This window comes from Stenella coeruleoalba (assembly GCF_951394435.1).
Source record: "Stenella coeruleoalba genome assembly, chromosome: 7".
In the NCBI taxonomy this organism is placed as follows: domain Eukaryota; kingdom Metazoa; phylum Chordata; class Mammalia; order Artiodactyla; family Delphinidae; genus Stenella; species Stenella coeruleoalba.
The window spans coordinates 10,726,960-10,754,812 of NC_137153.1; the positions used below are offsets into that span (position 1 = coordinate 10,726,960).

Genomic DNA, 27,853 nt, shown 5'->3' on the forward strand with positions numbered 1-27,853 from the left:
CCCAAAGAACATTGAGCCAAGTTCTGCATTGGGGTCTGTTTTAACTAGTCTTCACCTCTGGGTTGCTGTTTTTCTATATATATTGCATTATGTATGTCTAAAAGATGATAATTCTTTTAAAGGCTATTACATCTAAAAAATAAATAATTCCTTGTAATCAATGATCTTGTCTATTTCACATTTCCCCAATTGTTTCATAAAAAATTGTACATTGAAACTGGTTGATATATCTTTTAAATCCTTAAAAAAATTCTATAGGGCTCTCCTTCCCTTTTTTTTTTTTCTTACTGTGTATTTGTTGAAGAAACGAACAAATCAGTTCATTTGTTTCCCATTTTGAGTTTTCCTGATTGTGTTCCTGAGCTGTCATTTAACATGTTTCTCTGTTTCCTGTATTTCCTGTAAATTGGTAGTTAGATCTAAAGATAAAAAACATTTTTGTTTTTTATTTTTTAAGCACTTCTAATGTTGTAGATTTCTTGGATCATGTGGGTTCAGAGGGGCTTGAAGGTTGAACATTACATATAGTTATGTATGTGTAGTTATAGTGCATGGTTATAATCATATAATCATGCCCTGTGCCTCCCTGATTGTCACACCTTCAGAATCCCACATCGGTTTGAGGTTAGAATGGAGGGTGTATTTGGAAGTAGAAGTACCTCCCCCTTTTGAAATTCTAAGTCCTTTTTTATGCAGAGGTTCTGTCCCACGTGTGGACTAAAAAAAAAAAACAAAACCGCAGTGTGAGAGTTGTGAGTTAAGTTTTATTTGGGGCAAAATGAGGACTATAGCCCGGGAGACAGCATTTCAGAGAGCTCTGAGAAAGTGCTCCGAAGAGGCTGGGGTTAAGGTCAGTATATATGTGATTGTGGCGAACGGGGAGTACATGCAATCAAGCACGTATTTTTTGCAGAAGGTTTCTGCTAGTCACGAGGAGCAGACGTCACCAAGAAAGATTTTAGTGCTTTTCTAGATACGAGGAGATGCAAGAATTGGGCTCATAAAATCTTTTCCTAAAAATATCTATCTTAAGACCTGTTCTGCCTGTTTTCCCCAGAGCCCAGAGTGCCTGCCTCCTTCGTGCTCTCCACCCTGAACTCCTCTCAGGGGGTGCGGAATGTCAGCAGCCGCAGCGGCTCAGGATTTGATCCTTGTAGAGGTAGATGGCAAGTGCCAATTTGTAGGTGACATGAGCATTCCCCTGCCCTGCACCACAGCCGTGCCTAGGAGTTCTTGAATGTGTCTTCTGCTCTCTTTAACTGTAATTCAGCTTCTTAGTCTGATAATACCTAATCTGTGTCGAAGTCCTCTTCGGCCACACCTTCCAGTTTACCTCTTCCCTTTCTAAAGTGTAATTGGAAAGCACCTTAGCCTGAATAATAATTCTTTTACTTTAGGAGAAAGTGGCAGCCATGGACCCCATAAGCATGAGAAATGTGTTCATTTCTGCAATTTTTTTAATTTTCAGATTTATCATTACAAAAGTAATCATTTATTTCAAAATTAAGTAATTGTTTAAAATTTTTAAACAATGTAGAACTTTATATAAAGTGAAAACTGAATGTACCATCATCCTCCCCACTTCCACCTCATTCCTTCCTCAGTGATAATTGTTAAGTTTGGTATATCTCATTTGAAACTTAACTCTATACAGATACACGACATATTATATATACATGCATACATATACAAATGTTTTGTTCTTTAAAAATATTCAAAACTTTTTACTTATGCTACAAAACTTTTATCTATGCAACACTGCCAATGTATTTTATAGGGGAGGTATTCTTCCCCTTCTAGTTACTGTTAGCTAGCTATCATTTTCATTTTTCCTGTATGACCAAGTTGTAAATCAGGAAAAACAGGTTAAGAGAGTGCCTACAAATTACCAAGAAAACTTGTAGATAGCTTTTCATTTTATAAAAAGGCACGGTAGAGGGCTTGCCTGGTGGCGCAGTGGTTGAGAGTCCGCCTGCCGATGCAGGGGACATGGGTTCGTGCCCCGGTCCGGGAAGTTTGCACATGCTGCGGATCGGCTGGGCCCGTGAGCCATGGCCACTGAGCCTGCGCGTCCGGAGCCTGTGCTCTGCAACGGGAGAGGCCACAACAGTGAGAGGCCCACGTACCGCAAAAAAAAAAAAAAAAAAAAAAAAAAGCATGGTAGGATGTAAGTAGTATAAAAACTAAATTATTTATAAATGCCATATAGCATATATTTTTTAAAAGTCTTATACTAGTAGAACTTAACACACCAAAGTACCAAAAAGGACCAAATTTATACTTAGTTAATTTAGCAAAGTTAGCTCTTTGTTTAAAAGTTCGCTTTCCTTGTTTAAAAAAATCATTTCGGGGTTTCCCTGGTGGCGCAGTGGTTGGGAGTCCGCCTGCCGATGCAGGGAACACGGGTTCGAGCCCCGGTCCGGGAAGATCCCACATGCTGCGGAGCGGCTGGGCCCCGTGAGCCATGGCCGCTGAGCCTGCAAGTCCAGAGCCTGTGCTCCGCAGCGGGAGAGGCCTCAGCAGTGAGAGGCCCACGTACCAACAACAACAACAACAACAAAAAATCATTTCGGGTGGTTGGGGGCTCGTATGGGACAGGGTCGTGCCAGGGCGGGGGGGATGGCGGGGAGGGTGGAGTTGCTGGGCTCTGACGCCTTTCTCCATGCAGAAAAAGGAAAAAAATCATTTCCAAGAAAATTGGAAAAATACAGAAAATAGAAGGGGAAAGCCACCCATGGTCATTTCATAAATGTTAATAGCCAGAATCAGAATTAGATGGAATTGTCCTATGGCAGTAACTAGTCTATATTCCTTTCCCAGAACCTTTTCTCCCAAATCCCAGGTGGGATTTTATAAGAAAGTATGTCTTTCTGAGGTTCAAACTTTTTGAAATATAAAAACTTTGTTTAATCTAAGTTTTAAAAAGTTCCCAAATAACTAAGATGTACTACACAAATAGAATTTCTCTCTTTACTGCATCTGAGTCCTCTCTTCCTTCTCTCGCCCCCAATTCTCATATAAAATCATTGAATTGGAGTAGACCTTAGGGTTGGCTCATTCAGTACTTAGGAAAACAAATTTTACAAAGCCTCTGAGTCCTGTGGAACTGCTTCTAATGAATAGCATATTTTTGATTAGTGGCATCGTCCTGCCATAGCTATTTCAGAAGGAGAATCTCCTAGTGTAATCACCTGAGAGCCAGCTGTAAAAGTTTGAACTCAGCTTAAATGAGCATCAGCTTTTTTTTTTCTTTTGGTTGGAATGACAGTTTGAAACAAAGAGTTCCTTTATTTCTGAATTTCATAAAATGTCTAGCAAAGAGACAGAGTGCACTTTGAGACATATTTCACTAAAAGCCTTTTTATTTTATTTATTTTTTAGCACAACAAAAATCTTTGTGAGGTAGGAAAAGAAGTCAGGAGAAAGGAAATCTCCCACCCAGTACATACATCTCTTTTTGCAGTTTCACAACTAGCCAAGTTATTTACTTAGGATGTTACGTTTCTTTCTCCTCAAACCTGGAATGCCTTACTAGCCAGTTCCTTGAAGGAAGGAAATAAGAGGCTGCTGAAGGGGATTAGTACCGATCCAGTTACTGAAATTTTGAATCCACAGTAGCACATTTTAGATAATTAGGAATAGGCTTTTAAACCTAAGTTTCCTGAAGCCTTAGGTATGTTCTAGGTCTTTATGATTCACGTGACGTTACCACCTACAAATTAGTGTATTTTTACTGTAAAATCACACGGCCTTATTAGTGTCGCTCGCATGTATCTCCATTAGGAGTGAAAAGGTTCATGCGTTTTGGACACGCAGAATTTCCGTTTACAGCTCTGTGTTGGAAACCGAGAAGTACGGTTTCTGTCGCCGTCCTGTGGTTGCCCCCTTGCTGTGGAAGCTGTTTGGTCTGTCACCCCCGGGCTTAGTCACCGTCACACGTAGCAGGGCCTGCTTGATGGGGAGGCGAGCCCGTCGCTCTAGCAACCGTGGCACCTTGGTGACGTCAGCCCGCGGGGCTGCGCGCGCCGACCGGTCGGGCATGGCGGCTGCCCAGCCTGCTGCGGCGGGGCTGCGGGGCGCGCGCGGGCGGTGAGCTCGCGAGCTTTCCCTCCGCTGTTTCCTGCGGACCTCGGCCATGGACGCCGCCTCCGACCCCTACCTGCCCTACGACGGGGGAGGAGACTGCATCCCCCTGCGGGAGCTGCACAGGCGAGGTAATGCGGGCGGGCGGCGGGGCTGCTCCCGGGCCGAGGGTTCGAGGGCCTTGGAGGGTCCCGGTCCGGCTGTTCCCTGCGTGCGCATCGCGGCCGCCGTCACAGCGCGCCCCAGTCCTGCTGGGTGGCGCGGGCAGTGGCGCTTCTCCACCTTACTTCACACCGCGAAATCCGGCGCGTGTCCCCGTGCCATTGGATTTCAGCTGCTGCCGGTTACCGTGGAGCCCCTGCACCTTAACGTCAATTCCTAGGAGAAGCTCTTACCTGCCTTTTAGAACACTTTCAAATGGCAGTAGAGAGGAACACTGTTTTATATGAATATTTTTATTTAGCATGCATTCAGCTGATTAACTACATTGTCTTCCACAGGTATCTGGTAAAAATTTATATGATAAAAACATATGGGATCATTTTTACACATCAGAAAAAATAAGAGTCAGTAGTTTGTAAAAGCCAGAAAAGCGCCCAGCATTCATGTAAGTCTTTCGGCAGGCACTGCCAGAAATGGTTACATGTTAATTGAACTGCCCTTTTTTCATTTTTCTTAAACTGATTATTCTGAAAATAGACTGGCAGTTCTAGAAAAAAAAACTGAACCTCAAGAAAAATCTCTTAGCTAGATGACTTCATTTACGAGCCACATTAGTTTGAATTTCCTGCATGATATTATGAACTCCTTTTGTAAGCAGCGAAGTCATGATTTTCCTGAGCATATTTAGCCTCTTATTTAAAACGTAGTTTGTACTCTGATAACAGCTTTCTTTAGTATTAAGTTCCATTAGGATGAAAAATGGTAATATATTCAACAAATACTTATCGGTTGACTTGTGTCTTCTAGACAATATTTTAGGCTCTGAACAGTTGTAACATTATATATCCCATAGTATTCTGTTGTTGGCAAAAGCATGCTTTTCAGATTTTGAGAAAAACTATATGAAGATTATGTTATATATTGTGCTTTCTCTTAATTACCTTTTTAGTAAAATATACATACGTTATGTATATATAAATTATTTTAGAACATTTGGGGAAATACCTAAAAGCATAAAGAAGAAAATTAAATTTTCTCATAATCTTAACACCTAGAATTGTTGGGTTTGTTTGTTTTTCCAGCTCTAATGTGTTCCTGTGCTCTCCTTTTTTTCTGTGTTCCCATCATGCCTTTTCTGGTAGGGATTTCTTTAAACAGGAAGCAACCTGAATGAATGGTGACTGTTCAGATGTCACAGTATTTGCTAATCAGTAATTAAACTGTGTTTTCTTTGAGCTGTTTCGACCTCCGTTTGTTGATTTATAACAAACCAGAAGACCTGGGGTTGGGAAATTGAAATTCCCAGTGTTAGACGTGGCAATCTTTTACATGACTTGGCATATGGACCCCACCTCTGTATAAGGTGTGCAAGTAATAAGAAGTAAGCCAAAGCTTATGTGCGAGTAGGCATGGTTCCTGGTATGATTATTACTAAACTAGAAGCTTTTGGCTTCTATTATATTTTCACAAATAGTCCTTTAGGAACCTTGCGGAAGGTCTAAGTCAGTCCCACTCTTGGCAGCTCAGACGGGTTCCTTATCCCTTGACAAGACCTTCCTCAGCCAACCTAAGCCGTTTTGTCTGAGAGTAACACTGTGTCTTTGTAGTACAGGTCAGTTGGTTATTAGGCTCACTTGACCGTTCTGTAGCATCCTAGCATCTGTGGGTAAGAGGTTATTTGTGTTCCATAATTTATGACCTTTTCTGGCCATGGGTCAAAACAAAGGAACTGGAGATGTGGAGACAAGCAGTTAACATGAATCAAGAAAAAGAATCAGCTTCCCTGTAAGGACACAATTGCAATGACTAGAAATATCTCTTGGGGCTGGAAAAGAGCGAAGAGGCAGATAACCCAAGTATAAAATTGTAAAGCATATCAGTGAAGGAAATAGACTGTTTACTGAATCCCTGAGTGCTAGGGTTAGGAATTACCTTTGTGGATAAATTAGATTTAATGCTCCTTGTCCAGGCAAGACGGTAAATATGACAGTTCCCACTTAAGTGAGTAATACAGAGACTAGAAATGGATGTAGATTAAAAAGAGAATTAAGGCTTCCCTGGTGGCACAATGGTTAAGAATCCACCTGCCAATGCAGGGGACAAGGGTTCGAGCCCTGGTCCGGGAAGATCCCACATGCCATGGAGCAACTAAGCCCGTGTGCCACAATTACTGAGCCTGCGCTCTAGAGCCCACAAGCCACAACTGCTGAAGCCCGCATGCCTAGAGTCCGTGCTGCACAACAAGAGAAGCCACCACAATGAGAAGCCTGTGCACCGCAACGAAGAGCAGCCTCCGCTCACCGCAACTAGAGAAAGCCTGCACGCAGCAATGGAGACCCAGTACAGCCAAAAATAAATAAATAAAATAAGTAAATTTATTAAAAAAAATAGAATTAGTTAATATATTGTTGATGGATTAGAAATTAATATGTCATTTTAGAATAGTTATCTTTGGGAGTAAATTTCCTGTCAGACACTATTAAGTTCTTTCATAAAATATCTCTTCCATTTTCATCGGGGGGTGGGGGGAAGAAAACCTTTGGTTTATTTGCATTATTAGTTTTATACTTTAACTTTTTTCCTTATTTGTTCATGAAGTTTAGGTAGTTTGGAGGTTGAATTCTTTTTTATCCTAACAGGCCCTTATAGTGCATTTGATCTTTGGGACTTTTAGCATTATTTGAATATTGTTTCCTTTGAAGTTTGTGTTGAGCTCTCTTGTGTGTGTAAGGCACTCTCAGGTGCTGTGGAGAACTGGTGGGAGTAGTAATGGTGATATTAATAAAAGCTAATACCTATACACTGTTCTAATAAGTGCTTTACGTGTGTCAGCTCATTGATGTGTAACAAATTATTTTAACCCCTGTCACAGACTGTGAAGTAGGAACGGTTATAATCTCCATTTTCCTGTTGACAAAACTGAGGTAAAGAAATGTTTAAGGGGCTTCCCTGGTGGCGCAGTGGTTGGGGGTCCGCCTGCCAATGCAGGGGATACGGGTTTGTGCCCCGGTCCGGGAGGATCCCACATGCCGCGGAGCGGCTGGGCCCGTGAGCCATGGCCGCTGAGCCTGCGCGTCCGGAGCCTGTGCTCCGCAACGGGAGAGGCCACAGCAGTGAGAGGCCCGCGTACCGCAAAAAAAAAAAAAAAAAAGAAATGTTCAAGAAAAGTCAGGATTCGGTGCAGATGATGAGACTCATAGTCTGATCGTGGAGCCACACTGCTTTGCACTGTGTATGTCCCTGTGATAACTTGGCATGTGCAGTCTGGTAGGAGCGAAAGAAGGCTTCCCAGGTTTACAGACAAACAAACAAAACCCCAAGGAAGCTAATTTCTCGTGAATGGTACAGACTGCATGTTCTGTGAGTCTGTTTTGGGGGGGTGGGGGGGTGGAGACCAGTCTTCTTTTGAGAAGTGTTATCAAAGTCGGCCGAGTTTCCACGTCCACAGGGGATTTGATACGCGTTCCTGGTGGGGAGGATAGGCTAGTAAGTGCTCTGATGGGACCAAGTGCCTAGTATGTTTTTCCCTGATTAGTTTTGTTGTGTCACTGGGTCGGCTAAAGGGGTCCTTTAGGAAGGTAGAAGAGTGCCAGATCCCAGAGGAACTTGAATGCTAGACTAACACTGGTCTTAGACCACAAGAGGTGTGGCTTTCCTTCTGAAATAAAGTTTGAGGTGTTTTTTTTTTAAATTTATTTAAAAAATTTTTTTGCTGCGCCGAGCAGCTTGCGGGTTCTTAGTTCTCTGACCAGGGAATGAACCCGGGCCCAGAGCAGTGAAAGCGCTGAGTCCTAACCACTGGACCACCAGGGAATTCCCAAGGGTTTTTTTGTTTTGTTTTTTAAAGCTTCTACCTGAAATCATTTCTTGACATCCATTAGCTCAGACATATATTTAAGTAAAGCTTTTTTCTTCCTATTATAATAGATGAATTTGTTCATTTTTATTCCCTCCTGAAAGTATCAGTAGTTAGCATTTTTTGCACGTTATTTGAAAATCCAGGTGTTAGATTCTTATTGCCACAGGGGCATTCTGTAGATTCTTTGTAAAATTATTTTAGGATTCGAGTCGTTATTGTACTTCTCTTACCTTTAATCTTCTAGCCAACTAGAAAATTAAATCTCTTCTTACAAATTAATTCATCTGATGTCAAAAAGTCTTTGTATTCTAAAATAATACTATAAAACAAAGCCTATCTTTAGATTTATTTTGCCCACAGTATATGAATTTAAAATCTTCAGTTAAATGTGTTTCATATTACTACCTCTAGCTCTGTTTTCTAAAATTAGCTGACACTTTTAGTATGGTTAATTTTATACCACCTCATGGCTTGTTGTAAGTTAAAAATGCTTTGTGTTTCAAGATATCAAAACGTGAGCAGGTCTCTTGCCACGTAGATTAGGTTTGTGATTTTGGCTGTTTTCCCAGCATTGAGGTCTCTGTTTCGTGCTGACACGAGGCCACAGGAGACTGGTGGCTTAAATTGTATTTTAGAGTTTTGTTTTTGTTTTTTAATAAACAGATGTTTAATTCATAGTTTTTTGGTAGTTCTTTACAACCTTAACTAGATCAAAGATGGATTTGCTTTAGTTTGTCAATTTATTCCCTCCACCATTTAAGAGAGCAAATTCCATGAATCTTTTTTTTCATGTAATCTACAGATCATCTTATGTGCAGAGATAATAAATGAACATGGTACTTGTTTCCAGTTATACAGATGTCTTAATACCCACTTTATCATCCCTACCTAAGAATGTGGCTTTTTATTTTGGGCTGTCAATAGAACAGAGAAGGAAACAGTGAATTGGGTAATTTAGCATTGCTACTTACTGGTCCTGTATCTTCTGTCAACTTCTTTGCCATTTGGTTTTAATTTCCAAGGCTTTGCCGTTTAAATAGGTGGCAGTTAAGTATGACTGTGAATGGCAGAACAAATTTAAAGAGTAAATACTTTATTTATCATATTAATTTATCCAGCAGATGTCCCGTTGACCACCTCCTAAGTACCAGCACTGTGCTGTTACACTTTTAATCTTCCATTTGGAAATCTGCTGACATTCTGGGACTTCCACTATCAACTTACAACACTCACTTTCCCCTCCCTCACCAGGGTGACCATTTCTTATCAATAGGGTCACAGAGGGAGGAGAAAATCCACTGGGGACTAGACTTCCTGCTCGTAATACACAGCTGAAACTGGGCTGTCAGGGAATATGCAGAATTTTAGATTTCTGCCTGCCTTATTCCATAATTTAAAATAAAGGCATATATGTTTTATGTGTGTGTGATAGCACAGTAATCTGCCTATGAGCTTAAATGGCAGGGATCACTGCTCTCAAATCTTTTGAGATTGACCCCAGCGGTAATAAGCAATAGTCTTAGTAAACAAATATATACCTACTTTTGCATGTAGAGCTATTATTTGGATATTCCCCTTTGAGAAAAGACTTAGACTGCGGAAGAAGTGTGATGGTGAAATTTACTAATAAATTAGTTCACTCTAAGGTGTAACAATTAAGTACTATTTTTTTGTAGCTCAGTTCAGCAAATATATATTGAGGACTAGTGGGTGGGAATATAAAGGTTTTTATTTGTGGGAAAGCAGACAATTTCATTAATGTCTGTATTTCTCTAGTTCATTGTTTGTCAAATTACAGGTTTCAGCATGTTGGGTTGTGACAAATATTTAAAAAAAGAAAAAAAAGAGGAAGGAAGGAAACAGAAAGTAAAAATACCAGAGTATATGCCAAATAGTAAATATGCTAGACTTTGGTTTTACTTAGGTGCATATCTGTATACTGTGTCAGTGAGAAATATTTCTTGCTGTGGGCCACCGTTAAAAAAAGTTTGAAAACCAGTTTCTAAGTAAACCCCTGGAGGGGCAGTTGGCTCTGCTTCCTGTGCCTGAGATGAGTTTGGAACAACCTGAGGATGAGAATGGGATGTGTAATTGTCACTGACCTCTGCTGAAGCACAGGGATGTGAGTGCTGGTACCAAAGCAGTGCCAGTGACAACTTGTGCAGCAGACTTGTGGTCTGGGGCCAAAGGCAGAAAGGGCTGGTGATGGTGAAGGGTCGAGTTGTGTTAATTGTATGAGCGCTCAGTGCATGTGTGTAGGTGTTTTGGGAGAAGGCAGCATCAACAGTCTTAACCTACTTGCAGAGCAACAAGCAAACAAACCGTGAAGCTATTTTTAGGCAGTACTCAGAGTGGTAAGAAATGCCTTTGGAATCAAACTACTTGAGTTTGAATCCATGTTCCACTACTTACTATGTGGCCCTGGGCATATCTCTTAACTCTCTGTGCCTGCCTTTTCTAATTTGTAAAATGGAGATCGTAATACCTATCTCCTGGGGTGGTTGTGAGGATTAAATGAGCTAATATATGTAAAGTGCTGAGAACAATGTCTAGCACACAGTAAGCACTCAATACATGTTAGTTCTTTTATTGTTAGTATTACACACAATGTCTGGCCTCTAGGTGGGAGCGATTATCTTAATTCTGATGTAGTCTGGTTTATCTGTTTTTTCTTTTGCCACCTGTGCTTTGGTGTTTTATCTGCAAAACCATTGCCTCACCCAAGGTCAAAAGGATTTACTCCTCTGTTTCCTTTTAAGAGTTTAATAATTTTAGCCCTTACATTTGGGTCTGTGATCCATTTTGAGTTAATTTTCATGTATGGTGTGAGGTAGGTAGGGTCCAACTTCATTCTTTTACATATAGCTAGCCCATTGTCCCAGCATCGTTTGTTGAAGAGACTATTCTTTTCCCATTGATGAAAATATTTCTTTAAATAATAATATAACCAGAAAACTACTAGAGCTCATTAAAGAATTCGGTAAAGTTGCAGGATGTAAAATTAATACGCAGAAATCTGTTGCATTTCTGTACACTAACAACAAAAGATCAGAAAGAGAAATTAAGGAAACAGTCCCATTTACCATCGCATCAAAAAGAATAAAATACCTCGGAGTAAACTTATCTAGGGAGGCAAAAGACCTGTGCTCTGAAAACTGTAAGAGGCTGGTGAAAGAAACTGAAGACAACATAAACAGATGGAAAAATACACCATGTTCTTGGACTGGATGAATCAGTATTGTCAAAATGACTATACTACCCAAGGTAATCTACAGATTCAGTGCAATCCCTATCAAATTACCAATGTTAAAATTTGTATGGAAGTACAGAAGACCCCCGAATAGCCAAAGCAATCTTTAGAAAGAAAGATGGAGCTGGAGGAATCAGGCTCCCTGAGTTCAAACCATACTACAAAGCTACAGTAATCAAAACAGTATGGTCCTGGTAGAAAAACAGACATATAGATCAGTGGAACAGGATGGAAAGCCCAGAAATAAACCCATGCACTTATGGTCAATTAATCAACAACAAAGGATGCAAGAATATACAGTGGAGAAAAGACAGTCTCTTCAGTAAGTTGTGCTGGGAAAACTGGACAGCTACATGTAAAAAAATGAAATTAGAACATTCTGTAACACCATACACAAAAGTAAACTCAAAATGGATTAAAGACCTAAATGTAAGACCAAATACTCTAAAACTTCTAGAGGAAAACTTAGGCAGAACACTCTGACATACATCATAACAGTATCTTTTTGGATCCGTCTCCTAGAGCAATGGAAATAAAAATAAACAAATGGGACCTAATTAAACTTAAAAGCTTTAGCACAGCCAAGGAAACCATAAACAAAATGAAAAGGAAACCTACAGAATGGGAGAAAATATTTGCAAACAATGTGACTGACAAGGGATTAATCTCCAAAATATACAAACAGCTAATACAGTTCAATATCAAAAAAACCCACAACCTATTCAGAAAATAGGCAGACATTTCTCCAAGGAAGACATACAGATAGACAAAAAGCACATGAAAAGATGCTCTGTATCGCTAATTATTAAAGAAATGCAAATCAAATCTACGGTGACGTATCACCTCACAATGCTCAGAATGGCCATCATTAAAACATCTACAAATAATAAATTCCGGAGAGGGTGTGGAGAAAAAGGAACCCTCCTACACTGTTGGTGGGAATGTAAATTGGTGCAGCCACTATGGAGAACAGTATGGAGGGTCCTTAAAAAACTAAAAATAGAGCTACCATATGATCCTGCAATCCCATTCCTGGACATATATTTGGAGAAAACCATAATTTGAAAAGATACATGCACCCCAGTGTTCATAGCAGCACTATTTACAATAGCCAAGACATGGAAGCAACCTAAATGTCCATTGACGGATGAATGGATAATGAAGATGTGGTATATATATACAATGGAATATTACTCAGCCATAAAAAATGAAATAATGCCATTTTCAGCAACATGGATGGATCTAGAGATTATCATATTAAGTGAAGCATACTGGACAAAGAAAGACAAATACATGATATTGCTTATATGTGGAATCTAAAAAAAAAATGTGATACAAATGAACTTATATACAAAATAGAAATATACCCACAGACACAGAAAACAAACTTATGGTTACCAAAGGGGGGAAAGCAGGGGGAATAAATGAGGAGTTTGGGATTAACATATACACACTACTATATATAAAATAGATAACCAACAAGGACCTACTGTATAGCACAGAGAAGTCTACTCAATATTTTGTAATAACCTATAAGGGAAAAGAATCTGAAAAAGAATAGATATATATGTATAACTGAATCACTTTGCTGTACACCTGAAACTAACGTAACATTGTAAATCAACTATACTTCAATACAAAACCCAAAACCAAAACAAAATAAATAACATAAATTAAAATTTTCCGACAGATAATTTAAAAACTCTTTGTTTAGATTATACATGTTAATAAATAATAAAGTTGTGTTTACATAGGTATGCTTTTGTGTCTGGGGAAAAAATAAACAAGGCAAAAAGTCCTCTTATCAATAAAGTTATTTTTGCAAGAAAGCTGCAAACCAGTTACAGCTCATTGATTGGATAAATTTTCCTACTTGCTGAGGTATTGATATTTTAGTGTTAGTGATATTTGAACTATGAAATATTGTTGGTGATATTTAAATTATATGAAGTCCATTTTATGGAAAGGTTGGTCATTGGGCATACATTTTATTTTATTTTTTAATGGTATTTCCTTTTTTAATATATTTACTTATTTATTTATTTATTGGCTGCACTGGGTCTTCGTTGCTGTGTGTGGGCTCTCTCGAGTTGCAGCGAGCAGGGGCTGAGTTTCCAACTCAGGCTTTTGAAACCCACGTAAAAGGCAAAGTCTTAAAAGCCAATACCTTTGAGTTGTAAGCAGTGGGTTTCTGGGTTTCAAAATGTTTTAAGTAAAAAAGAGAGTTTCTGCAATAAGCCTTGGGTTGAAAAAAGAACAGATGAAGAAGCAATTCTACACAGTTACATAAGGTTTGTGGGAGAAGCAAGGAGAGGGAATTGAGTAAACAAGAGAGTTTAAAATAGTTAAACTGGCAACTGGTTTCAGCTTTTAACATTTTATACAAGAAAAAAAGATAAGATCTAGTTAGCCACATTTATTTATAAGCTTTTAGCATATTTTCATTACTCAACATACTTTCTAAAAACCATCTCATGTCATTAAACGCATATGCATATCATTTTCAAAGGACTTCAGACTACTATAACTGTTGTGATGTACTGTATCATTTAGGTTAGTTTGCATTAAAAACAGTATATACAATGAACATACGTGTACCTAGTCATCCTCTTTTCCAATTAATTTTTAAATTTTTAATCTTTTTCTTGTTCTTAACTTTTTTTCCCACAGTGAAAGAAGCCACAGTGCTGAATGTTGTTTTCTGTGTTCTGCTGTGTGTTTCTTTCCCTGTGGTGGTGGGTGTTTCCTGAATTGGTGGGGAACACGTGTGGAGAGGACGAGGAGATCGTGTCGGATAAGGAACCTGATGAGTAGTATTTCCAAAAGGTGTCCTGGTACGTCTCTGCTACTGTCTCCACAGATAGATCAGTGAGAGCTGCACATGCTTTGAGAAATGGGAGGTCCAAGTAAATCATGTCATTTTGTGTTCATGCACCTATAACAAGAGTTTTCACTGAGGCAAAGAGAGGCCTTGTCGGGGAAGTGCGGCCTCACCCCTTTATTTCATCCTGTCGACTTCTTTGTCTTCTGGACAGAGAACAGCTTTAGGAAAGTCATGTTATAATTTCCTAATTAGCCAACCCTTAAAATAATATTTTAGGAAAGAAAGAGAGATGCGCTTAACATATGAGAGAACTTTAAAATTTATTATTTATTTATTTATTGTGGCCGCACTGGATCTTCATTGCAGCACGTGGGCTCTTCGTTGCGGCGTGCAGGCTCAGTAGTTGTGGCATGTGGGATCTTAGTTCCCTGAGCAGGGATCGAACCCAGGCCCCCTGCATTGGGAGCACGGAGTTTTTTAATTTTTTTTAATAAATTATTTTATTTTATTTATTTTTGGCTGCATTGGGTTTTCGCTGCTGCGCATGGGCTTTCTCTAGTTGCGGCGAGTGGGGGCTACTCTTTGTTGTGGTGCACAGGCTTCTCATTGCAGTGGCTTCTCTTGTTGTGGAGCACGGGCTCTAGGCACCCGGGCTTCAGTACTTGTGGCACATGGGCTCAGTAGTTGTGGCTCGCGGGCTCTAGAGCACAGGCTCAGTAGTTGTGGAGCGCGGGCTTAGCTGCTCTGCGGCATGTGGGATCCTCCAGGAGCAGGGGTCGAACCCGTGTCCCCTGCATTGGCAGGCGGATTCTCAACCACTGCACCACCAGGGAAGTCCGGGAGCACGGAGTCTTAACTGCTGGACCACCAGGGAAGTCCCACATATGAGAGAACTTTAATTTGTGCTTGTGGCATTACCTGCAAGGTATGTGCTACATTCATGCATAAGGTGAAGTGGAGAGGGGAAGCTGGATAACTTACACAGTTGCTTCTAAGAATTTTATTAACACACAAATATAATTTATTTGTGTTCATCTCATTTTATCATATGAAAGTTAAACTTTAAACGAATCTAGGTTGCAGTGAACTATACACAAAGAAATGATAATTAGGAACATTTAAAAATCATTGTTATTGTTAGGAAACATAATACCTTTAAAATTACTCGTACTGTGGGATATATAGGCATTTCTGTGATCCTGTTAGAAATGAATGTTCCCTACCCAGTTTAGAATAGGACAGAAAGTCTTTCCTTTTCTCCTTCTTTGTACTATTCAGATTTCCACGTTTGGCAGAACAAACTATAAAAGAAAATGCATGTAACGATGTCACACACATACTAACGTAAAAGTGTGAATCCTTTTTTTTAATAGTCAGCTGATTCTTGAATTTTATTTAGCAATAGTAAAGCAGACTTTTTAAAAAAATAAATTTATTTATGTATTTATTTTTGGCTGCGTTGGGTCTTCTTTGCTGCGCGCGGGCTTTCTCTAGTTGCGGCGAGCAGGGGCTACTCTTCGTTGTGATGCGTGGGCTTCTCATTGCAGTGGCTTCTCTTGTTGCGGAGCACGGGCTCTAGGCGTGCGGGCTGCAGTAGTTGTGGCATGTGGGCTCAGTAGTTGTGGCTCGTGGGTTCTAGAGCACAGGCTCTGTAGTTGTGGTGCACGGGCTTAGTTGCTCCGCGGCATGTGGGATCCTCCCGGACCAGGGCTCGAACCTGTGTCCCCTGCATTGGCAGGCGGATTCTTAACCCTGCGCCACCAGAGAAGTCCAAAGCAGACTTTAAACATAAAAAATATGTTAATTGATTTTGCATTCAATATGATATATCTTTCATTTGTTAATAATAACCCAGTAAGAAACAGGATGAAAGGAGAGAGGTTAAAGCCAGATTGAAATGTCTGCGTTTTTGGACTTCCCTGGTGGTCCAGTGTTTAAGATTCCGTGCTTCCACTGCAGGGGGCATGGGTTCTATCCCTGGTGGGGGAACTAAGAACCCGCATGCCACGTGGCACAGCCAAAAAAAGAAAAAAAAGAAATGTCTGCCTTTTTCTTCTGGGAGATTCCTTTTAATTATATTTATCAGAGCCAGAGAAATATTGTAATCAACTAGCAAAAAGGTGTTATTTTACTTTCTTAGCAAAATCCATCTTGGTTACTTTCTAAGCTGATTTGATAGCAAGAGTCACAAGAAGGACTCAAACCTCTTTTCGGAATAATTTAGAGGCGAAACAGTGAATCTCTGTTTCTTTGGGCTCCCCCAAAACCAAGACCAATCAGCATTTCTCCCATACTCCGCTTTTTTCAAACAGCATTGCTGTGTCAGGTAGAAGCAAATAGGCATGAGAGGACAGACTGACTTCAAATAGTCTGTTGGGGACACAAACTGCTCTGGCTAATTCCTACCCTAAAATGTGCAGTGGCAGCCCCAGAAATTCCAAGGGACACACATAAAAGTCCCAAAACATAGATCATTGGTGCACAGGGTCCTCTGGTTTAAAAAGTTGAATGCTTTATATCTGACTTTCAGGACTTTTGAATTACTGTGTAGTTATGTAAGTTAGATGTCAGGGTAGTTCCTCCAGACTAATGATTTGAAAGTCACTGAGGCAAGACACAGGGCTTCTGTGGATGTGTGTGTGGTGCTGCCTCCGACATTAGGCATAGTGGTCTCTCCCTGCCCCTCCCTAGCTCAGAAGCCTGTTGGAGGGATACACTCTGTGTTTGCTTAGTACCCGCATGGTGCAGACGGTTGGGAATTCTCATCCTGGGGCTGGTGACATATTGTGTGCATGCTTGTTAGGTGCTATAGAAATTTTGCTTTTGATTTTTCATAGAAGATAATAATAAAGATCAGTAGTTCATGTCTCTTCAACTCTACCCAGATAAGGGCAAATAGGGGAAAAGTTTCAAGTTTGCAAAATATATCACAGTAGACTTAAAAATTTTTTTCTTTTAATTTCACACTTAGAGATGTTGAAAAATAGTGCGGAGAATCCCATATACCCTTCACCCAGGTTCCTGAAATGTTAACATTTTACCACATTTGTTCATCCTGTGTCTTGTTCTTTCTCTTGCTGTTATATCTACTGTTTTTTGTGTAATCCATAATCTATACGGCTATTTATATGTATGTGGTGCATATAATTACCACGTAATTTTTTCCTGAACTCTATAAGGGTAAGATGCAGACGTGATACGCTTTAACCTCTAAATACTTCAGTGTGTATTTCCTTATGGAAGGGTATATAGCTTATGTATAGCTAAGTACAGTTTTCAAACTCAGAAAATTGACATTGATACAGTACTGTTATTAGAGCTACAGGCTGTTTTCAGATATGCTGCTTGTTGCCCTGTGTCCTTTAATACAGAAGCGCAAACATGTCTGTCCCAGACCTGCTGTGCTCGTCCAGTGCACAGGTCATGTTCTGTGGCTGTCTCTTTGGTCTCCTTTAATCTAGAGCCGCTCCTCAGTCATGCTTTGTCTTTCGTGACTTTGACATTGTTGAAGAATGCAAACCATTTATCTTGCAGAATTTCCCTCAGCTTGGATTTGTAGTGCTGATTATGCGTTTTGGGCAGAGCCCCCCAGAAGTCTTCCTAAATGGTGTAGAGGCTTTGGTGCTTCCCTCCAAAATCCATCCTCACAGTGACCAATTTTAGTATTATCGTACAGAAAGCGGAGTCAGATTTCTGAAATTCATCAAGATATTATACATGCTCTTATTATTTTTACTCTCCTGTCGCTTTTTCTTAAGAAAATTTGTGGCCTTTCAGTCAGCTTTCACAAAGTGGAAATTAGTAAATAAAGTCAGGATAGAGGGAGGAAGAAAGAGCTAGTGTGTATGTAAAGGCTGAAGAGGAAGGTTTAGAGCAGATGTTTTATGTAAGCAAGCATGGGCCATTGCAGGACTTGGGCCTTTAAACCCTCAGCCAAAACGGTGAATTATTTATTCCCGGAGGGCTTCTGCCAAAACACTGAAATCAGTACACTCCTCTCCTTTTAGAAGTTTTACACCTTTCCAAGGCAAGCACAAATGTATTAAATGGGGAGGTAAGAGAGAACTCTGTTCTATCTGGTAGAAGTAAAGAGACATTAAGTTTATTAGCACAATATTAAGTACTTATTACATTGTTTGAAATACTAACCCTTTTTGTCTTAATGCTTGTTCCTAATACTGCCTCTTTGAATGATCAAGAAACAGAGCTTGCAACCCACAGTGACGTCCGTTCGGTTTCTGTCTGAACAGTAACAAAATGAGTCTCTGTCTCAGCATGGTGGCTGTGTGTGTCTCTCCCTCCCACCGCCCCACTGCTTCAAGACCCCCTCGTGCTCTGAACTAGGCGTTGTTTATAGCGAGGGGGAAGTTCAGATTCTGGCTTTGCCACGTGATCCTTTGGTGAATGACTTAACATTTATGATAGTTTCTTTGTAAACGAAAGAGAACAAGTCAGTTTAAACCATCAGACTGCAAGAGTGGTCTGGAAATTTTGCTCCATTCCTTAAAAGCCACAGAATAAAATAAACTGCTTTCTTGGGTTTCTTTTTATAGTGTTTGTTTAAACATTAGTATAGTGCCACTCCTTATTCTATATCAGTTAGTACATTTTTATTAAAATGATACACTTTTAGATGATTATTTTTGGCATAAAATCTATATTACTGCTACATAATTTGAAGATGTAATCTGTAATCACTTATGCTAAGATCACCTGTTTGAAATTATGTACCAGCTTTTCTAAATTTTTAGGGCTTTAGAAAAATTCCAAATGCTTCTTTGCTTATACGTCTTTGTTATAAGGTATAACAAAATGATATATAACATATATCATTTAGATGCTTAATATTTGAAGATGAGTTGTCCAAAGTGACTTAGCTGTCTGAGGCTAGCATCTGGGCCTTTTGGTAGCAGTTTGTTGCTCTTTTCACTTACCTAATTGTTAGATCCATTAGGATTCCTTTATTCTCAGTCCCGTTCACATCCCTATTAATCGTGTGTGTGTTTATTTAGAAAAGTAATTTTCATTGATATTGATAGGTATATTTATATACCTACAAGGGTTATGCAGACAAAGTTCATTCTCTGCTTTTTCTAACAAATCTACTTGTCAGAGGTAACCATTATTAACATGTTGTTTCATATCTTTTCATACTGTTTTCTCTGTATTTAAATATACATGTAAGCGTAACTTTTAAACCAAAATAAATTTTACTAAATGATTTTCAAATTAAACATGCTGATCTGCACTTGAAAATAGGGTCAGGGGTCAGATCTCGCTCTTCACCTGTAAATAAACTATTATTGAAACACAGCCATATTCATTCATTTATATATTGTCTATGCCTTCTTTTGTGCTACCGTGGCAAAGTTGAGTAGTTCTGACTATACGGCCTCCAAAGCCTAAAAGATATACTCTCTGGCTCTTTTGCTGACCCCTCTTTTAGATCATAAGCATCTGGCATTTGTTTTTGCCTACTTTCTGGAGCACTAGTAAGATGTTCTCCCCACACTTTGCATGATTTATGGACTTGTACAAGGATAAGTGCAGGAAGAATTCCTAGATATATGGCCGCTGGGTTGGAGATTGTCTGTGTAGCTTTGCCTGCCCAAAGAGGTTATACAAGTTTATACTGAAACTAATGCTTTTGTGGCAGGACCTCTTTTCCCCATAACTTTGCCAACTCAGTGCGTTAGCCAGCTTTTTTAATCTTTACCAATCTGATAGAGGAAAATGCTATTGTAGGTTTTATCTGCATTTCTTTTTCTGTGTTAGATTGAACTTCTTTTCAAATTTAATAGCCAGTTTTTATTTTTTGTGAATTGTCTTTGTCTCCTTCCTTGTACCTTCAAGTCTGTTACATAGTGGACACTTGTCAAGTATTTATTTAACTCTAATGAGGGAACCAGCTTGATGACAAAGCTGGTTTAGGGGATCGTGTGTGAGTTGGAAAGGACATGCCATAGTCTTTTTGCCTATTTCCAAGTCTCAGATGAATTTTTCTAATGCTTTCCTGCCTCTGTTTTAGTGTAATTATTTCGAGTGATAACTATTTCTTTATGAATCCCTAATGAACTGCTGAGGAGGCAGCATAGTTCACCATTGTGTCTCACAGAACGCACTCATTGTCCCCTTTTTGCTTTGTAGGAACTCATTACACAATGACAAACGGAGGCAGCATCAGCAGTTCCACCCACCTGCTGGACCTTCTGGATGAACCCATCCCCGGTGTGGGTACCTATGACGATTTCCACACCATCGATTGGGTGCGGGAGAGATGTAAAGACAGGGAAAGGCATAGACGGGTGAGTGTTTTCAGTAATCTTTAAAATGACAGTGCACAATCAGATCATTTACTAATATGTGATCTTGGCCTGCCAAAATATGTTATACATTAAAAGTACATTCAAGTAAATGCCTACATTTTATAAGTAATATGTTTTTTCTCTATGTAACTTTTTAAACGTTTATTTATATCCCATGTCTTTCTGGAAAGGATTTGAAGTAGCTTAAAATCAAAGAAGTATAGTAAGACAAAGCAGGAAGGAAAGGGAAAACGCGGCATGTGAATTGAGGGAGGATGAAGCCAAGTTCAAGATGTAGCAGTCAGCATGATATCTGACTTTGAGCAGCACAGCAGCTACGGCAAAAGAGGAGACGTATTACATAATTTCAGTTGTTGGAAAAAGAAGCAGCTTACTGGGGAGATAGTTTCCCGGGGTTTTGCTGTTTTCTTTTATCTCCTTTCCTGGTTTTAAATTCTGAGATGTTTCTCAAATTGAGTCCAGTATAGGGCATATTGAACGTTGTAATGAATCACTAATCAAAAAAAGAATGGCTTTTGCTAAAAACTACAACTTATGTTAACTTTTTTGTTGTCAATTGTGCCTTACTGATACAGTGTAATCCAAAAATAATTTTAAAAGAGAAAAAAAAATCTCTTGAAAATAAAATTCCAAATTCTAAAAGGCCGTTTGAAAATTTGAGCTCTGAAAGTTACTTGTAAATGAAATAATGGCTTGTACAAATTAGGTATTACCTTTCATAATAATGTATATATGTGTATTAAACCTAAAGTTGGACTTAGATTATATTGTTTATGAAAAGTACTGCTTCTGAGATTCATCAGTCAATATTTACCTTTTCTGGGAACATTATAAATGGAGTGTAACTGAAAATAGGAGGTAATACCGTATTAGATACTAAAACTGAGAAATTTCAAAAATATTAATTCATTTAAAAGTAACAATAACAAACCCATTACATGTTAACATAAAAAACATATTTTTATGAAAAATAACTATTTTCCAAAATAAAAAATATTTAATGAGAGAGTGACATTGTATTACATCTTTATAAATCATTCATTCATTGTTGTCTGGTTTACTGAAAACTGCTGGTTTCTCATATCTGCTGCTGCAATCTGTTGTGATATGTTTTGATTGAAGTACGTGAAGAAAATCCAGCCTCACACAGATGTGTAGTTGGAAAAGCCAGGAGTATTTTAATAACCTTTTCAGATCATTGTGGATATTCTTTGATACTGCATGACAGTGACAGTGACAAGTGGTAGTTTCTTAAAGGTTAGATGCACTGTGTAATCTGAAACTGTATCAATGAACTTTTTGTCTCCTATTACATTAAAATCTCTTGGTTCCTGTTGAACTTCGAATGGATGATTTTGTAATATTATGCCATGATCCTTTGAAAAATAGTAAAAAAAAAAAAAAATAAGAAAGAAAGAGAAAAATAGTGAATCATTGATTCATGCAGTTCTTCCAATAGTTGACACTTTCATTACACCATATCATTATACAATATCAGAAAAGGCACATTTGTTAATATCAACCCTGATCTCCTCAGAAACGTCTTTAAGGACTGGGATCTGTCATTCTTATAGTGATGGCTACAAGTTTTCTAACATTCATTTTTACTTGAAAGCTGAAATTCTGTCATTGGAAACAAATACACATTTTACTTGAAATGACAGGCTTACTTGGTTCATTTTTGAGAAAAATACCTGTCAAATTTCCAAGTCTGAAAAACCATGGCTTGGTGGTTTTCTTTCAAGTAATATGGGTGTTCCACGGAAGTGGTTTGTTTTGCAGCTCAAGTAGATCGCACAGGTGCTTTTCCTCAAGGCCTCGCCTCTGGCTTCAGTGTGCATCGGAAGTGCTGTGTGTATACTTCAGTCATCACACGCAATGTTAGGAAGCCTCAGTAGACTGGGCGCAATACTTTTTACTGCTTCCTCAAAGACATTTCAAAGTGAAACTGGCACTTAACTTACCTTTTAGCTCTAAGTGGCAGTGAAGAATGTGATGACTGCCAGGGTGTTTGGATGCCACCGCCTTGACTCTGCTGAGGACCCAGCAGTTATGTTATCGCTTTTGCGTTGTCAGTGAAAGCATCAACATGGTGAAAAAGGCACATCGTGTTTTAATATTACTATGAAAATAGCTTTGACCATGAAGACCCCTGAGAAAAGGTCTCAGGGACACACAGGGTGTCTGGGCCACACCATGAGAACCACTGTTTTTTTTTTTTTTTAATTTTTTTTTAATTTTAATTTTAATTTTTGGCTGTGCTGGGTCTTTGTTGCTGCGCGCAGGCTTTCTCTAGTTGCGGTGAGCGGGGGCTACTCTTCGTTGAGGTGCGCGGGCTTCTCATTGCGGTGGCTTCTCTTGTTGCGGAGCATGGACTCTAGGTGCTCAGGCTTCAAAAGTTGTGGCACGTGGGCTCAGTAGTTGTGGCTCACAGGGTCTAGAGCACAGGCTCAGTAGTTGTGGTGCACGGGCTTAGTTGCTCCGCGGCACGTGGGATCTTCCCAGGCCAGGGCTCGAACCCATGTCCCTTGCATTGGCAGGTGGATTCTTAACTACTGCACCACCAGGGAAGCCCCCGAGAACCACTGTTTTAATCCAGTGTGCCTAAATCACACACACTATAAATTCCATACCTTGTGTGATTGTTAGGTAAACACAGTTATACTTGGAATTATATTACTTTACAGAGTCACTGACATATTCAGGGAGGGTTTAAGTGTGTTCTCAAGTGAGGGGTAGGAAAGGGTCCATAGATACCGTGTTTATAAAATTATAGAGAAAACTGAAACTAAAACCACAACACATCCCTTTTTTTCTCTGGTTATGAAAGTAGTCCATGGTCCTTGAAAACATTTCAAATAATATAACAATAAGTGAAGTAGTCAGTGAGTGTCCTAGCTATTCACATCAATCATCTCTTTCTAAGTAAGTCAAATATCATTTTCAGTGCTTTAATATATGCTTATATAAGCATAAAACTCTGTTAAAGCTGGGAAGTTCTACATGTAGATGTTCTTACTGTTGTTCTTAAAGCATCAAATTAAAAAAAAAAAGTTTCTATATTAGTGCGTATAGCTATCTAATTCCTTTTTCCCCTAAACTTTTAATTATCCTTGTAGCCCTCCTACCCCAGCTTATTTTTATTTTTTTGCGGTACACGGGCCTCTGACTGTTGTGGCCACTCCGTTGCGGAGCACGGGCTCTGGACGCGCAGGCTCAGCGGCCACGGCTCATGGGCCCAGCCGCTCTGCGGCATGTGGGATCTTCCCGTACGGGAGCACGAACCCGTGTCCCCTGCATCGGCAGGCGGACTCTCAACCACTGCACCACTAGGGAAGCTGCCCCCGCCCCCAGCTTATTTTGAAGCAAATTCAGCATTATATCATTTCAAATATTTATGTCAGTATTTCGCAGGATGGTAGCAATCTAATTCTCATTCCGCTTTTATTTATTAGCTTGACTTTTTCTATAAAGAGAACCTTCCCACACCAGTTACCTGGATTCCCTCAAGTTCGGGTTGTTCAGAGAAGGGAGGAGGTTTGACACCTCATGGCTCCCTAGCATCCTCAGAGTTGACCAGTGAGGTTTTGGTTTGCTTGTTTGGTTGCTGTTTCTGTATCTTCATGGGCCTAAACATATTTGATGTGTTTTAATCATCACAATTATTATCCTTATTGATGCCCATGTTATTCCATTTCTGACCAGTGGCAGCCTATTTAGGTTGGTGTGTGAGTCCTTTGGCCCGTGCTTAGTAGACTTTGATGTATTCTGGGAAGACAAGTTAATCCTGGCTCATGTTACACGTTTCCTGCACCGAACCTGGACCTCTCCAAGGAGCTCTGGTTCCTTTGAAGGAAAATGGTACACAGGCATCCTGAGCGCTGGAGGCTCTTACTGCTTGCAGGCTGGCCATTGTTTCTAGCCTCTTAAGTTTAGAGGAACCTTCTAATTTAAATTAAATGCTGTAGGGCTTTCATTTGACTTGTAGTCCTTAAGCCTGTATCTCCTTTCAGCCAAGCCTAGAATCTCAGCGTCACATGCATTGTTTCTCCTCACAACACACACACAGCAGATGTGTTATTTCAGAATAACGCTACCAACACTCTCGCCAGCAACATGCTTACTGAAGAGTTTTAGTGTTTTCTTTTTTTACGATACTTTTTGTCCTTAGTGTTTAACCCACTAGGGTTCCACATACAAATTACTTTCTTTTATAGTCCCTGCGCCTCCCAACTTATTGCCTTCCTCCTCTTACAGGTAATGATTCACACTTTCAATGTTATGTTTTGTCCCTTTATTTTTTAAAATGCAAGCATATATATTTATTTATTTTTCTTAGATAAATGGTAGCATCCTATACACACTTATACCTTGCTTTTCTCCCCCAAATGATACTGCATTTATCTCATTCTTTTTTAATGGCTACAGAGTTTTTCATGACATAGATGTACTGCAGTTTATTTAACCAGTACTATATTGATGAACATTTAGATGATTTTCAAATGTTTACTTAATGTTATATCTCATTAAACATTACAGTTATTCTTACTTAGAGGAAGAAGCAACATGAGGTTTATTGTTTTTGAAAGGAATGACCTACCTTCAATTCTAAAGAATGGTTAATATCTGTGATTGGTTGCTTATAATATAGAAGGAATAAAATTGCCGCATTCAATTTAGAACTTACTGAGTCTTTTGAATGGAGCCTTGTGGCTTGAAATAGAGCAAATGTTTGAAATAGGCCAGATCATTGAATTCCGGCTGTAGCCCTCCCGTGGGATGAAGGAGCACTGAAGTCCTGGCCCGAGAATGTGGCTTTGTAAAGCAGCCGTGGTAGTAGGACAGAAGAGGTTTGGGCAAGTTAGGGATCGTTTCTTGGGAAGAGAGGAGAGACTTGCCCTCTTGTGTCTTAGAGTGAGATCTGGAAGTCAAATCTGTTGCCGTCCCGCGACTCTTACCTCCTGCTCTGTATTGGTAGAGGACGTTTCTGCCTTCCACAGTGACGGGGCCCTTCCCCTGGGATTGGAGTGCTCCTTTCTCGCATATTACAGGCCTGCACATTTTGGCAGCCCCTTGATTCACGTGACTGCTTTGTACTGCATTTATGGGCATAGTACTGTTACTCACTGACCTTACCTTTTAAAGACCATTATGTTCCACCTAACTGCTAGAAGCAGAGAACGAGCAGGGAATGGCAGACATTTCAAGCTATAATGTCTTATTTCTGTTAATATAAAAGATGTATACCAGCTAAGATTGATTCAGTTTAACACAGTCTGTGTCAGACTTTATGTGGTTTGTGGACCCCTTTGCTCTCATCCTGTGGTTCTTGTTAAAAATACAGATTTCTGGGTAAATGCTTGTCATCTGGGTCACAGGTGTCTGACCTCCTGATTCTGCCCCAAACTCACTTATCCCATTATTTAGTTTAGAAAGTACTGTTCCATGTATAGTAACTGAGAAAATTGTTAGATTCTAGAACTCTGGCTTCTGCTCGTAGTTTGAAAAATGAAGCATAAACATTTCTAATTTCAGATCAACAGCAAAAAGAAAGAATCAGCATGGGAAATGACAAAAAGTTTGTATGATGCGTGGTCAGGATGGCTAGTAGTAACACTAACAGGATTGGCATCAGGTAAAGAAAATTTTTAATGTAACCCTTTTTTGGTTAACAGGATAATAAACAGTTCTCCCCTCCTTCTTGCAGTTTTTTCTCAGGTACTTTTCGATTTTTAGAAGCATTTGTTTCTTTCCTTCCCAAAAATCTTCTTAAATATAAGACTAGGAGGCAGGAGGCGCAGAGTTCTAGCCTTGGCTCTGTCAGCGTATGTGTCTATCCAATTGGGGTGACCTTTCTCGCTCTGTTTCTTTATCTGTAAAACACATGGTTTGGACCAGATGATCAGTGAAGTATATTTTAATGTTAACATCACAGTAAATAGCTAATATTTATTGAGTGCTTCCTGTGTGTCATACACTGTTCCAAAAGCTTTACGTGTGTGTAAACCTCATGGCAGTCCTATGGTCTGAGTCTTAACAGCTGAGGGGACTAAGCACAGAGAACTTAAGCGAGTTGACCGAGGTCATGTAGCTAGAGAGTCGGCAGGGCACAGTCAGAGCCCACACTTAAGCTCCGTGTGGGCTGCACCGCGCCCAGAGGCCCTCTGGGTGAGACTTTAATAGCAGTTGAAGATGTGAAAACAAACACGAAGGGCTGTTTTACTTTCAGCTTCCACTGTGGAAGATTCTGTCCCCAAGAACACAAGGGAAAGTTAAAATTTGTGTAGAGAGTAGAGGCAATCTGATACCCCTTATTGGCTGCCCACTGTTTATGTGACCCATTGATCTTTTTATATGAGAAGGACCTAGATTTTGACCATAAGTTTGTGTATTCTCTGTACTCTGTCAGTAAGATGATCTTGGTATATTTGATTTTCTGTTAAAAGAAAAAAAGAAACAAACCTGATAGTCTGTCACAGTAATTCATTAATGCCATGAGTTTCGCTAATTCTAACGGATATTCCATTTTAATGAGCTTGAAATCCTTTGTAAATCTATGGATTAGGTTTCAGATTAAAAGACACTAGTAAAAACTATGACTTCACAACCTGAGATGAGCCCCTCCTGCCAGGTGGTTGTCTTTGGAAGATTCCAACACATTTTAAAAATCACAGTGAATTTTAATGATGTAAGTAGTTTTAATTTCAAGCAAAGAATAACAGTTTTATTTTAAAGAATAGCTATTTACACTTTTTAAAAAGTAATAGAAACTTATTTCTAATACGATTTGAAATCTTAAATTTGTGTAGTATTCTCTTTATGACCCTTTATTTGTAGGGAGTCCCCAGCTTTCCTTGACCCTTTTAACCTGATAGTTCTGGGCTCCCCAGAAATGGACTGCCTGTTTTCACCACCTCCAACATTTTTTCCAGGGGCATTGGCTGGTTTAATAGACATCGCCGCCGACTGGATGACTGACCTCAAAGAGGGCATCTGCCTTAGTGCACTGTGGTACAACCATGAACAGTGTTGCTGGGGGTCTAATGAAACCACATTTGAGGAGAGGGATAAATGTCCACAGTGGAAAACCTGGGCGGAATTAATCATAGGGCAAGCGGAGGTGAGTCTTGCTTTGTCTCAAAGTGAATTAATAATTGATACCGTGAAATGAGTCTCCAATTCATTTAATTATAGAATTAATCACGTTAGATGACTGCAGCTGCATTAAAGGAAAATAAAGAAAGAAATGTAATAGGATAGAATGGAAAATATGAGAATACGTTGCCGTGAGTAAAATGTAGGTACTGTTTCAAGAGGCTCTTCTATTAACTGCATAGCCACATAAAAAT

The 27,853-nt window shown here is 39.5% G+C and overlaps 1 protein-coding gene across 5 annotated transcripts in view; it reads left to right on the forward strand.

The window, feature by feature from the left end:
* CLCN3 (chloride voltage-gated channel 3) overlaps positions 1-27,853 on the forward strand; it is an 83,422-nt gene that overhangs the window by 31,140 nt on the left and 24,429 nt on the right. For 3 of the 5 annotated variants that reach the window (XM_079926097.1, XM_079926098.1, XM_079926099.1), the window contains exons 3-5: positions 20,326-20,483; positions 26,040-26,139; positions 27,437-27,624. In XM_079926097.1, the coding sequence (XP_079782223.1) occupies positions 20,326-20,483; positions 26,040-26,139; positions 27,437-27,624 (446 nt within the window). Of the gene's footprint in view, positions 1-4,042; positions 4,215-20,325; positions 20,484-26,039; positions 26,140-27,436; positions 27,625-27,853 lie in introns of those variants that run through there. The other 2 variants (XM_079926101.1, XM_079926100.1) reach the window with 1 other exon arrangement.